Source organism: Apodemus sylvaticus, chromosome 16, assembly GCF_947179515.1.
Source record: "Apodemus sylvaticus chromosome 16, mApoSyl1.1, whole genome shotgun sequence".
NCBI classification, from domain to species: Eukaryota; Metazoa; Chordata; class Mammalia; order Rodentia; family Muridae; genus Apodemus; species Apodemus sylvaticus.
In genome coordinates, this window is record NC_067487.1 from 80,700,435 (window position 1) to 80,714,713 (window position 14,279).

A 14,279-nucleotide genomic window follows, 5' to 3' on the forward strand; every position below is an offset into this window, starting at 1 on the left:
ATATTTTTTCCATGTAAATCTTCAATTTTATCACAAAATGTTTATAATTCCACCTTTCAATCAACTTAAAAATATTTTATGCCTACCATTTTATCTGTATAATTTTCCATAACCTTCAACTTTAATATCTTTCTATATATTTCTTGAATTTTACCAGAAATAATTTCCTTGTAGATCTTCAATTTTATCAGAAAATATTTATAATTCCACTTTTAATCAACTTAGGAATATTTTTATGCCTATTTTATCTTTGTAATTTTGCATTACTTTCAATTTTAATGTTATTCTATATTTTCTACAATTTTATCTGAAATACTTTCCATGTAAATCTTCAATTCTATTATAGTGTTTCTATTTCCTTTTTCACTTAATTTATCAATGTTTATTATGTCTACCATTTTACTCTTTAATTTTCCATGAAAATTGTCAATTTTAATGTTTTTCTATACATTTCTTCAATTTTTCTGAAATATTTTCCATGTAAATCTTCAGTTTTATCTTACTTCTTTTTTCAATTAAAAAAATGAAAAAAAAAGAAACAACAAATCCTAAGCTTAAAACATTTGCATGTAAATGGGGGAGGCTGTGGAAGAGGACAGAAGAGGAAGAAGAGGAGGAGACAGAGGGTAGAAATATAGTGTTTTCTTTGACCAGTATATACAATATCCAGGGTCCAATTCCCTCAGGGGGAGAGGGACAATGTAAGTGGTGACACTGGAGACTAGATAATTTTCGTACTTGTGAATTATATTAAAATTTTGGCCCTAGGCTTAAGAAACCTTGACACTATTCTCCTGTTTTTTCTAGAAACGTTGGCCGTCATTTCACGTTATGACTATTCCATCTATGTCTTCTAATGATACGTGTGCTTACCTACGCCAGTAGGAGGCATGTTTTGTATATATCCCTATTGCAACATTAAGATCATTTTATTTGCAAACTTTCCATATGTCACAGAGAAAAGAAATTGAGCTCTATTTTTTATCCATTCAGAGAAAAGTATCTTTAAAAAATATTTATTGCTGTTTTTAAAATTTGGAAAAACAGTTTAGTGGTTTTCAACATACCTTATAATGTAGGTCCTCCTATAATATCAGGTGTATGTGTGTGTTTGTGTGTGGAGACTGGCATCTAAATGGTAAATTACCTGACTACACTTGGTTTATTATTTAAGGCTTGAATTCACATCTTTTAAACCCTCAGCAATTTCCATCAGTTCAAACGTAGAAACAAAGCCTCAGAAGGCTCTAAGAGTTAACTGTAATGTTACTAATGTGTGGATGTAGTGCATCACTAATATGACCAAACTTCAAATAAACTGCCAAACAATTATACAAAAAAAGAAAAAAAAAAACACTTTTATTTTCACAAGGAAGAGCAATAGGAAAAGTTAAATCATTTCCCACATGGTTTTCTTAAAACAGAGCCTACAAGGACATATTCAGCACCAAATAAAAGATTACAACAGCCATAGAATATAATCTATAAAGCAAACATTTAATATTGCACTTTGTTTCATGAACATTTTGGATTTTACTTTTCCTAAATGAAAAATTAGGAAGCTATCTTGAATACTAGAGCACAACTGTGACCCTCAGATGTTATGTCAGGAATTGACCAATATTTAGACTCATGTAATACTCCTAAAGAGTAAAGAAATACTTAATGGGAAAAATAAAACTTTATTTTGCCAAATCTTCAAAGAATTTTGTCACCAGTACCAAATATCATAATATTGGTCATTCTTGCTTAATAGAGTAGAACATGGTAGTGAGTGCCCAAGGCCATGCACACTGACAATTGTTCCCCAGTTAGACACAACACAGAGAGTCAGGTGTTTTCAGACAATCCCTCCCAATAAAAACAAAACCACCAAATGCCCTTTATGCCAAATATCCCATCAGCTTCTTCTGAGGAGGGACATTCACAAAATGATTTAACAATTAAAAAAATAATTCACCCCCATTTCCTTATTATCTACTATTAGTTTGCTACGGGAGTACAAACCCTTTAACTGAATCACTTAAAACGCGATTCATTTTTACAATGGGCTTTCTTCACCCTGTCAGCATTATTTCAAACATGAATTATCTTCCATGTTTTCTTAAAGGCCACTTATGGAAAAGCCTATTTTGTATGAAGCTTTAAGACAGTATTTAACCAGGTCAAGCACCAGGCCAGAGTTACTATTACTCTCAGTCACTCTAACTGTGGGTCAGATGGCAAGGTGACAGATGTTAAGATCCATCTCACACATATGTTGTAACATCAGAGATGCTGGTGTCACTAAAAACACAAGCCAACTCTTACAAAATCACTCTATTTTGTACTTTGAGAAGATGGGGGTTTGATTTCTATCATGAATGTTAGTATATGGTGACGATCCAACCATAAATTATCTTTAAAAATAATTTACTCATGTGTTGCTCTACCTATACTCAAAGCTAGAGACCTATCAATAACTCTTAGTTGAAAGAAAAAAATTGTTGAAAAATGGTATTATACACATGTACAAACTAAAGCTATTCATCCCAGCAAACATTCTAGTATTTCTACTTATAAAGTTACACACTTTGGAAACAAATTTGGGATTTTATTTTCTCAAACTTGAGCAAATGTATAAATGAAGCTTCTCCCATCATGACCTTCACATATACATACATAAATACATATATATATGTATATATACATATATATACATATATATATGTATTCTGGCTTATTGAAGTACTTTGCATCAGCAAAAGTGATTTCCAACATATGTGTTTTGGAGGTAATTAAGTAAGTCTGTATAAAAATAAATGCACTTTCCCCTCCCTTCCCTAGTGACTGGACAGCTTCTATTCATTTTTAAAATAATAAAAATAATTTTTCAGAGCAACAGCCCTTGACTCTGCTGGTGCTCGCCCTACTGTCTTTTTCCCCTCTGAGTTTTGTTTCTTCTTATATGTAATGATAAAAAGGGGAATGAGGGTGGGTTATCAGTTTTGTGTATGTCCCATTTCCAAGTATCCCTCTCCAAAAAAGCCAACCAAATAACAACAACAACGACAACAACACACAGTGCAACAAACAAAGACGGCATTCCGACAGTTTGGCAAGTGATGCGTTCACCTGAGATTGAGTGATGTTAGGCAGTCAGACACAGTGCTGCCCTGCTGTCATAGTAGAAAGGCAACACTCTCACAGAAACCAAACAACAGCCCTACAAAGTCTCCTGCCGGCCGGCCTCCTCCTCCTGTCTCTTCTCTCCTTGTATCTGTTGCTTATCTACTACAGTAGGCTGCAAAACATACAGCAAAAGGATTGGCTTGAAGGCATTTGATGTTTGTAAATAAATCCACATAGGATCCAAGCTGAAGAGGTGACACATGGTCAGCCTAGTAGGACACTTCTGAGCATGTGCACACGCAGGTAGAGTCCAGGCTACATTAACTTAAACAAACAAAAAGAAACAAACTAAGAAAAAAAAACCTGTCAGTGCATTTTGTTTTGCTTTTAATGTCAAAGTTTTTCAAAGCTTTCTTTTGTTCCATGTTGTGCTGACCACAAACAAGTTGTAAGAGTATCAAGAGTCTGGCATAAATGGAAAAAAAACAAAAAAACGCTGTAGTGACATTGAACTGCACAATGTAAGCATTGAGCATGTGCAAATTTTCAAATAGAAGGACAACATCCTTCTTTGCAACGGTGTCTTGACACGTATGACCACAGGCCAAGAAGACTGCCCTTAGCATGTGCGAGTTCTGAGAGGAAAGCTCAGCTCTTCAAGCAGGTTGGAGCAGCCCCGGATGATGCTGGAGGGTTCTAGAGCAGGGTCACTGGTTGCTTCATGTATTTGCCATCTGTCTGGGCAAAAGCAATTCCACTTCCTCTGAAAACGTGTCTCCAAGAAACTTCTCTGTCCTCAGCTGGAAGAGATACAGTTCGGAACCCATGTCAACTTGCTTCAGTCAAGTGTTCCTTCAGCGAGAGGGGCATGATGGTCTGTCCTCAGACGACTGATCAGGATTTGGATCAATCTAGTAGGAATAAGATAAAATTTACAAAGTCAACTTGGTAAGGAGTAGGAAGAATGTAACACCCACTTTTGAGTAGCAGTCAGCAAATGTAACCAATATAACCAGAGGATATACATAGCTTCTTAGCTGATTATACCCTCGTGTTCTCTCCCTCAAAAGTACTATGTGGGAAGGCAAGGATGCTAGTTACTAGCAGTACTTAGAGCTTTGCATGAATAGTTCAGCTGCACACAAGTCCCTGGCGGGTTCTCTTGCAGCAGGTAGTTCCCTCCACACCAGCGGGGCCTACACTTGGTTATCCACTTGTGTCCTTTGTAAATTGTCTCTTTTGTTCTTGTCCTAAATGCCAGTGCACCTTTCCCTAAGGCTCTGTGGTCCTGAGAAACTCAAGGGTCTTCTGGACAAGACTGATCCATTTGAACTTAAATGTGAGACACCCAAGTTTTCCATCAAGCACACATTTCTGAAGAAAACAGCCAGTCGCTGCCTTGTAGTTAAGTTACAGTCCAGAGCTATTTTAGTGTTGTACAAGTTTTAAATGAACTTATCATAAACTATTCATCTTAAATGGGCAGAATTTATGAAAAATTAGATGAAATTAAGACTACTTATATATTCATTTTTAAAAATTCTCCCCATGAAAGCTATAAATACTCAAAGCCAGAAGCAAAATAAGAAATGTAGGAATAAAAATAGAGTAATAAAATTTGTGAGAAATGGTAGAACATTTTCAGAATCTAACATTTTATGGACCACAGTAAAACGGGAAAACGTCTAATCACAAATGTGCATAAGCAGATTCTGAGTGTCCTAGAGTTAATTAAGATGATCTAAGGGAGCTGTTTCTCCAGTTATGGAGTCACAACAGTTGGTTTCAAAGTAAAAACAAGAGCCTTTGTGTCTAATGTGTATAAAACAGTAATAGAGTCCTACTATAAAATAATGGAATAAATTACATAACCCAGAGAATGATTCTTTTGACTTGTAGTTACTTTGGTTATCAAGGTCGATTTGAAGGGTCATATAAAATGTTTACTGTTGGCTGCAGTCATGTAAGAAAGTCCTGAAGCTGCAGCACCCAGGCCCCTGTCCTTCTGTTGGCAGGTCTTCCTGCCTACACTGTCCTAGCTCTGGAGTGCTATTCGTATTTTAAATTCAGCTTAAGAATCACCTTCTTACACTGCTCATTACCTGAGTGGTTTCCTAACACTGTTAAAGCAGTATTTCGCTTTGAATCTTATTTTTTTTCACTAATTTGTGAGTTTATCTAAAGTATTCATCTTTATTCACATGTGCCCAGTGTGATCAACACGAAGAGCATAAATATTTTAGCAGTGTTTTTTAAAGTCATTTGGAAACATGCTAATTTTTTCTAATGACTAAGAATGCTAAAATATGCAAGAACTAGATTGGAGGATTATGAATAATATAAATTCTAGCGATTTAATGTTTACAAAATTATAAGGTTATTTCTTAAAAATGCTAATGAATAAACTAGAGTTTGAACATCACATTATCTCCTGAATGAAGTCTTGTGTGTTGAAGTTAGAAAATTTGACAATTGTAACTATTAAGCTGTTGTTCCAAATTTTTTACTCCCAGGATAACAAAGGAGCAACTGTCTTGCTAAAGCCTGTATCTTTTTAAAACCCTACACTGCTGCTTCCTAGGAAACGTAGTCCATTCGTATTTGTCTTGGTGCTTACCTCTGAATAGAGAGGTGGAGGCAAGAACCGAAACTCCTGGATATAAGCAAACAGTGGTCCTTGAAGAGCTCTCTCAAAATCATCACAAGCACTCACTGGGGCGAGATTACTCCGTCTCTGTTCCTCTGTCACGACCTCTGCGTAGCTGGGTGGTGCTGAAGGAGAAAGATACACGCAATTCGAACAACATGTTCTTATGCATGTCAAAATACACAGAATAATAGATATTAAAAAAGTGTCATGTGAAAGCATAATTATTTGTTTGGTGATTAAAACAAGGGAGACATACAACTGAACTTAACATTAAGGTCACATGGGCTATCTAAAGAAAGGTACAATTTAACTAGGGATGTAATATACCAAAAACAAAAGAGAAAGTCTTAATACTACTAGAGAATGTTTAAAAATGTATTAGCTAATTACCTTCAGGCCTTTCAGGAAGGGACAGACCGAGCCAGTTCATATTCATGCTACACTGACTGCTCACACTTGAGGTTCTGCTGCCAAACGGATGCAGGGGGATGGTCCCGATGACTAGTGGCAGACTGAGGAGCAGATCCATGGCCCCGGGAATATCCACGTACACCTACAGGGACAGAGGCTGCGGTCAGCACTCCAGCTACCACCTTCTTTGAAACACAACGTAATTCTGATATTAACTGAGATTCCCTTTTAGTTTCTAGACCATTTCTCTTTTATGTGCCATGTTCTAGGCTTATGCGAGGTAGAATTACAACTATGTAAAGTGTCACACACACATTTACACTGCACTATAAGCAGACTATAAAAACCATACTTAGATAAGCCAACACTACAAGCCCAGACTTTCAGACCTCGCACAGTGAGCGACACCTACCATTAGTGAGTACTCCACACGGATTATACTGCAGTCGAGGATGGAGGGTGAGACCGGGGGGATTTTAAGCAGCTTGCCATTCCACGTCTCTGTCTTCCCAGACGATAAAGACTCCCCACGTAAGTTTGCCACAAGCTGTTTTACTTCCTTCATTTTCCCTTTGGCGTAGAAGGCCTGCGTTTGGTAAATGGCAGCCTTTGGCACTACCATTCTGGAAGAGCAGTTCTCAATCTCAGCAAATATCTGTATTGATTCACCTGCAGAGGAAGCCATTGCATTTACTATTAGAAAGCAAGCCAACACCCACTATAAAGTGGAGAGTTATGAAGCCCTTCAATTATGAAGCCCAGCTAACTCTATGGCAGAGAAATATCCCGGAAGTGAGCGAAGTGACTTCCAATTAAGCACAGCCTGCTCACCCAAGCTATCCCAGGAGGAAAAGGAGCCCACGATTGTAAAAGGAAAATGGACACTGCACACCGCTGACTAAGGGAGGCTGGGGGCTTACTTTTAGTATTTGTCATGTTCTAAATACACAAATATTTAGTAAACTACTTTTTGTGGGCTTTAACCTCATACATACCTGGGGTGTAGCCCTTCCTCTCAATCTTGGCACTTAAGGAAATTGGGCCTGAGGTGCAGAACCAGCAACAGAGTGTTTTTTCTTTTGTGCCTGCTTGGGGTGACTGTAAAAAATAGAGAAAAAACATCAATGTACAAACTCATAAAAATGCCAAAACATTTTAAAAATCAACTAAGAGAATTGATTTTGTTCCCCTTATCAATGGTTTTAAATGACACCAAACTTCTGTCTTTATATTAACTTCCATTCAATAAAGAAAAAAAAGGGTTAAAGGCTTTACACCCTATTCCAAAGCAAAGTTTTAGCCCTTCATGTACAAATAAAAACTAAATCAAAATAAATAAAAAAACCCTTTCCAAATTCTGCATCAATTGTTTGAAACTTGGTTATAATTCCAAATGGTAACATCTTACTTTGAAAAATGTAAAAAGTTAGTAAGCTGTCCATTTTAAAGGGTGAGTTTTATTTCTTTAAAGATGTCATCATTTGTTTAAACCTAACAGTTTTTAAAGCCAAATCTGAATTAGTCTTATAAAATGCAATTAAAAAGAAATTAAGATATTTTCATTTTTTTTATGAAAACGATGAATCCCCATCATTTGATACGTATCCCTAATTGGAATAGTGTAATGTAGTACAAAGTTTAGATTGTGACAGTTTCAAATAAGAGTAGATGTTATCGTCTTAAACGATAATATTGTTCATCAAATCATTTAGGAACCAGGCTTTGCTATTGCTGTGTTCTGTATAAAAGACACTTCACATCACATACTGGTCTTTTAAACTTACTTAGCTAGCACAGCACGAAAAATAGGAGCACATTTTTCATTTGCCTGTGTGCTCTATTTTGACTATATTTTAAAATAGGCATTTTTTTTTTACTGGAATTTAATAAAATTATTTTATTAGAGCTATGGAGATTGCATAGATTAAGTAGCTATTCTTTATGTATTCTTAAGTTAAAAAGCAATCCATAATCCAGTCAATTCTTACCAGTAATGAAGGAGTGTTGATGTCTATGTGCTCAAAGACTGTGAATTCCTTCTTTAATTTTACTGGTAGAAGCCACGGCCTGTGCAACTCGGCTTTCACCCAGTAGCGCACACTGCCATGCCGGCCTTCGAATGAGGTAGCAAGTGGTCTGTGTAAAATATGAAGATGGAGATATTAATCTTATACCTCTTTCTAAAAATTCAGTATTAGATCAGGATAAACCGTCAGCATGTTCAACTGCCTGTGAGGTACGGCATATAGACAGATGTCACCATGTGCTGTTTGTGGACCAATGAGGTACCACAAGTAAATTTCTTAAAACTTTCCAAAGGGATAAGTCACTGGGGAAAGATCTTTTATTTTCGAATAATGATGAGAGATAAATGTAACAGAAAATTTGTTTTTAAAGCCAGAAGAATTAAAAGAGCCTACTTTTAATGTTGGTGGCAAAATTATGAAAGTTAAATAAACTATTCTTGAAAAAGTAGAAATACAAAAGGACTGGCCTCACTCTTTCTATTTTCAAACCCTAGATCCTAATCCAACATCCAAAAAAGAGTCTCTAGACTGCTCTGCTTCTGTTAGCCAGGAATTAGAACCTCTTTTTATAGCAACTAATTAAGTATATCATAAAAATGTCTAGGATACTCTCATAATTTCCTTTTTCATAAGTTCATAGAAATGGCAAGTTTTTTTTTTTCACCCCTGTCCATTCACATTATAGCTTTATCTTCTAAGGCTCAAAAAATATTCCCATTAAGCCTATGTCAAGAGAGTCAGAAGTTGAGAGTCAGAACTGTTTCTCAACTTGGCCAGATTTGGTGTTTATAAAAGGTTTTAAGAAGCAGCTGTCCCACTAGAGAACTGTCTAGTATTGTTACTTAGAAGGCAGAGGACTAGATTATTCTGGTAGAAGTGTCACTATTTTACAATGGCTATGAACTCTACAAAAAATTCTAATATAAAATGAGTAAACACAAAATTAGATATAGTCAAGGCATGATAAACTGTTCCGTGAGCTAAGTTCCTTCTACAGATCAATACAGGTGCCAGTTTACAGATAGGCTTTAGTATTTGTTAAAAGGCATTATGGAAAAATGTTCATATTCCATCCCAGCAATCTGTTCAGATGCTAAGAATGTACTACATTTCAAGCTTTCCACTTTGGTGGCTCTGACAGACGTTTCCTTTTAAGTCCAGATTATGATAGCTTATGTAATGTCCTCGGTAGCTCTGCATACAAAAGCTACTGAATTTGTGTCTAAAGAGCAGGACTCTGAGTGTTGTCTTTACATTGTGAATTTGCTGCTAATCATTTACAACAGGAGGGCAGGTAGAATGCAGAGCTTTAATCCAGGGGCCCTCAGCTCTCCTCTATCTAATAAAGCAAGTAACAAGCTACTGATTTCAGGGTTACTCTTTGATTGGTACCTACTGAATGACCAGTCCTAAATTAAAGATTGTTTTATAAGCTCCAAACACTACTGTAAATTCTAACAACTGAGTATGCTTTCTGTAATTTTGCCACATGAGATTAAAAATAGCTCCTATTTAATACATCGTTCTCCACTCTCAAGTTTCTGGAATGAAAAGGGTTTTTTTTTTTTTTTTTAACTAAAAAGAAATTAAAAACTCTGTATTATCTAACTTTATAAGACTGCTTGAGTGTCTATAGAAAATGCTGAGTACTTAGAATACTTACGTCTGTGGAAGCTCGAAGCTAAATGCATATTCATGCCTTCCTGAATGAATAGTGTTGAAGCCTTCTTCGGAATTATCATCATCTAAAAAGAAAAAAAAAACAAGAAAACAAAACCTAGTCATTCTCAGGTGGGAACCACAGCTGTTCTTCATGATCAAACCACAAGCTTTTACCTTAAGCCCTCTGAGTTCTAATCCCAACTTTGTTATTTGCTCTGGCTAAAATAAAAGTCCTTTTTCTTCCTTTTCCTCAGTCCTCAAATGGGGATGATGAATAGTTTACACTTTATAGGCTATTTTAGTGGAAAAAAAAAACAGTTAAAAAATGTATCAAAAACAGGTTCTGACGACACTGTTATCTTGGCCACCAGTTGTTTAAGTATGAGTTAAATATTGTTTGTAAATATTTTTCAAATTGCCTACTAACTTTGTAGAGAAGACTAGTCCTGTTGCACCCAGGAATCAGAGAGCTGGGAGGACCCCTGGGACTCAGGGCCACCCAGAGGGGACCCTGTTAAAAAGAGAGGGGTAAGGGATGTTTCAAAGCTAAATACAATTGTTTACTTAGACAATATACAACACTCAATTGGTTTTAGCAGCTAACTAAAATCTGCTTTTTTAAGTTTAATTACAAAGGACAGAATTTAAAAGATGGTTCTTTTACAAAGAAACATTTTGTTCAACATACTTAAGTCTAATTGGGTAGTTTCCATTCGCAGGGGGCTGGGCACGGGGTGGGGGCGAGGGTATTAGCTTTCACTTAACCCATTTCTTTTGCTTGGATTCTTTTTTTTTTTTTTTTTTTTTTTTGGTATGTGTGTGCAGTGACAATCAAATATGTGAAAAAGGTCCTTTGGCTGTCTAGACAATATACCAGAGTCTTCTAGCTTTACTTGGTGTGCAATCCTTTTAAATTAGAATGGTGGAGGTGGGGGCTGTGCTGTATCATTGCACTTCACCCAACTACTGAAAATACCTAAGATATGATTTCCCTCCGCACATCGCGGCGACCCACCCATCCCTGCGCACCGCTCCCCGCGCCCCCTGGGGAGCCCCTGGCCAGTGTCAGCCCCGAGGACCGGCCGGGGAACCGTGGCGGCCAATCCGCCCCTCCAAGGCGCCCAAACTTCGCCTCCCTCTCCCTTTCTTCCTCCGGGCTCCCTTTTGTGCCAGCTCAGCAGTCTCATTGAGGCGAGCTGCGGCCGCCGCGCCGTGGTAAACAAGTGCCTGGCTGTCAATCAAGAACTAGACTAGAGCTGGAGAGGACCGGCCTAAACCGGCGCTGAGCAGATCCCAGCCGGCCCGCCCGCGCGCGCCCGCGCTCCGCGCGCCCCGCTATACATACGGCATACGTCGCGCGGCGCTCACGCTCGCGCCCGCGCAGCCTAGCCTGCTGAATCGGGGGCGGGGCCCCGGGCTCTGCGCTTCCGCTTTCCACGCCCCAGCCGGTGACCGGTTCAATCTGGCTCAGGCCACCCTGACACCTTAGCTGTTAGGCAAGGGGGAACTGGGCCGGAGGCGGGGAGGCGAAGGCCGGGGAGAACAATGGGCGAAGCCAAGCAGGCGTCGGCGGGCGCTCTCTCCAGTGCCCAGCCTCTGTCATGTCCCCTCGGGTCAGACAGGTACCAGCCCCGGGCAGCCCTGGCGCCCGCACGTCCGCCAGTCTCCGCTGGGAGGATTTTTAGCCGAGCCTGCACCCAGGACAATGGCACCTGCGGTGGCAGCAGTGGGCGAGGGGCTGGGGGCGCCCAGAGAGGGGCGCGCCCAGGGGCGGGGGCGGCCGGCCGGGAGGGACCTTTACCGGCGCACGCCGGTTCCAAGCCGCGCCCCAACCGGCGCGAGCCGGCTTGACTGCCCTCCCCTCCCGTGCCCAATCCAATCAACGCCTGGCATCGCCTTAGCAACAGGCTAACAAACGCAGCTCCGCCTATCGCCGGGCGCCTGGGGCGGGCGCTCAGCCAGCAGGCTAGTTTGCGAGCCAGCTGCCAGTTTGAAGTCATTGAAAGTACTCCAGCCCTGGGAGCCGGTCCACGCGCAGCCAGGCTCGCCCGGCACCGCGCACGGGGCAGGTAGTCATCCCAGCCGAGATGGTGGTGCAGTGGACCAAGGGTTTGCTCACAGAACCATCTTTCCCCTACCACAAGTGCTAACTCTTCGAGGAAAAAAAAAAAAAGCCTTTGTCTCGTCTCATTTTATTAAAGGCTGCAACGTCCAAGCAGGTTCAAACACAAATTCATGTGTCTGCCTTTTTTTAAAATAAAGAAACAAATAAGAGCGCTGTCATTAGGCATTGTATGGCCCATCCGTGTGGACGTTGCGGAAGAACTGGGGAGCCATTTCAGCATGTGGAATACCTCGGTGTAGGTGCGGAAACCCTAAAAATTGGCTTCGCCTTTATATTTAGAAGACGATGCATTAATTCTGTGTAACTTAAAGCATCCTCCATTTCTCACTTGCCTTAAGTTCCATTAACATCTCCCTAGGTAGGATGTACACTTTATATATTAAAAAAAAAAAAACCCGAAAGTATGTCTCTATCTGAAAAGTCGCCAGTATTTGCACCAAAATACTGCATTAAAAAGGAGAAACAAATTACATAACCAGTTTTAACATTATATTCTTCTTGGACCAGGAATTAAGTCATCGCCACCACCTGACGCGTGTAACCAATCTGCTGAGAGCAGAACAAGCGCCCCTCCTCACCATCCCCCAGAACTGGTCCGAAACAGGATTGAACCGCTTCTAACAAAGGGTGGAAACTTAGAAAAACAAGCTTGGAGTCGCCTATATTTCCACATTGTAGCCACTTAAACAACAGATCGCAAATCTCAGGACCCCCTTTCCCTTTGACAATGCCTTAATCTTCATCTTGTACCCCAAACCCAAATCCGATGTGCCATATACTTTTCAATTCCATCTGTCTGCCATGGGTTTCATTGAATCCACGTTCCAAAGTTAGACATGATGCTCCAGGAAGAAAATTACTGACCCTGAATGGCTTCTAAAACTGACTTAATAGTTTTCATAATGATAGATTTTATCCTTTAAAATAAATGATGCTTGATGTACATTTTAAAAGGAACTGGGAGAAATAGGGGGAAAACACGTGGGGGTGTTGATGCCATATGTCAAATAAGCCATGGATGCCCTTTATCAAAGAACAATAATCAAGTCTTCAAAGTCGTTTGCACATTAATATCAAAATCAGATACATCTAACAACCTTCTTAAAATGTCACTATAGTTCTTTATTGGAGCTCATTTCTGGATTTAAGATTGTAAAATAAAAGGAGAAACCAGTATTGGACTGCAGCTTTTGCAAATGAATTTGAAGTATTAGTAAAATGACTGAGTCACATTTAAACACGTTGTAAGGTGCGTCTGGCAGATATGAAGCCGGTCACAGATGTAGTTAAGTGCAGTTCGCACTCACTTTGCAGACGCCTGCAAGGATTACGACTTAACATGCTTGAACGTCAAGGAGAAACTCTTAAGTTTGCTAACCTTTACCAAACTGCCGATCAGGACTGCACTAAATGAGATAAAAGTTCTCATGCAAAGAAGTCGAATGTAGTGAACAATACAAACTTACCTCTTTCGTGCCCGATTAAGATGTCTTTATGGTTGAAATATTCTACTTCTTCAGTGTAATTCTGTGTATAGGCAGTATTGGAGCCGGCGTTTCTTGATTCAGTCCAGCGTACTTTCGCATGTCCTCTTGCATGAATTTTAAGAGATTTTACTCTGATTTCCCCAGTAACTTCTAAATTTACCCTTCCTGAGACAGTGTCCCCGCTAGAATACACGGGGACATTACTGTCATTAAGACAGTCAAAGCTTATTGTCAAACTCTTTACCTTTCCCAGCACCATGATTATAATAAAATCTATAAAAATATAATGTAAGATCAAAAAAAAAAGTCAAGATCGCATATAAGATGTGATCTTCACTTAACACTGATCGGTGTCTTTGCCGTGCAAAAAAAAATATCTTGCAGGCAGGATCAGTGATTGTCTACAAATAGTTCATTGAGATTTCTTAAAAAGTCAGGGCAGCAGAGAAGCCGCTGCTCCACGCTGCTGCTCGTCTCAGTGGTCTCCTTACAAAGACGGGCGGCTGGAGGCTGCCAGCTCACTTTAAGAGCAGCTTTGTGAAAAACAACCCTAGTGCGCAGGCGCAGGCTGCGACTGCGGCCAACCTTCCTGCGCGCTCCCTCCCGCGCGGCGCGCGCCCCGCACTTGCCGCGCGCCCCCGGTACAGTAGGTGTGGAGCCGGCGCCGCCGACTTCGGTGCATGGGCCGCTGCGATTGGCGGCCGGGCACCCCGCCACCCCCGCCGCGCCGCGCCGCGCGGGCCCCGCACGCGCTCCGCGAGCTGGGTAGAGGGACCCGGCGGCGCCAGGCCAGGCGTGTGCGCCCG

At 40.1% G+C, this 14,279-nt stretch overlaps 1 protein-coding gene across 3 annotated transcripts; it reads right to left on the reverse strand.

Annotated features, from left to right (window-relative positions):
* Positions 1–1,476: 1,476 nt before the first annotated feature.
* Arrdc3 (arrestin domain containing 3) lies at positions 1,477–13,993 on the reverse strand. Of its 3 annotated transcripts, XM_052159741.1 has the most exons (8): positions 13,453–13,991; positions 9,863–9,944; positions 8,161–8,308; positions 7,168–7,270; positions 6,585–6,841; positions 6,152–6,314; positions 5,729–5,883; positions 1,477–4,022 (listed from the first exon to the last, which is right to left on the reverse strand). In XM_052159741.1, exons 1-8 carry the CDS (start codon positions 13,730–13,732, stop codon positions 3,966–3,968), a joined length of 1,245 nt encoding a protein of 414 aa, XP_052015701.1. In that variant the 5' UTR covers positions 13,733–13,991; the 3' UTR covers positions 1,477–3,965. The 3 variants fall into 3 exon arrangements, with proteins under 3 accessions (XP_052015701.1, XP_052015704.1, XP_052015702.1); XM_052159744.1 differs by lacking the exons at positions 8,161–8,308; positions 13,453–13,991 and adding an exon at positions 11,207–11,643; XM_052159742.1 differs by lacking the exon at positions 1,477–4,022 and having other exon boundaries at positions 5,770–5,921; positions 13,453–13,993.
* Between the last annotated feature and the right edge of the window lie 286 nt (positions 13,994–14,279).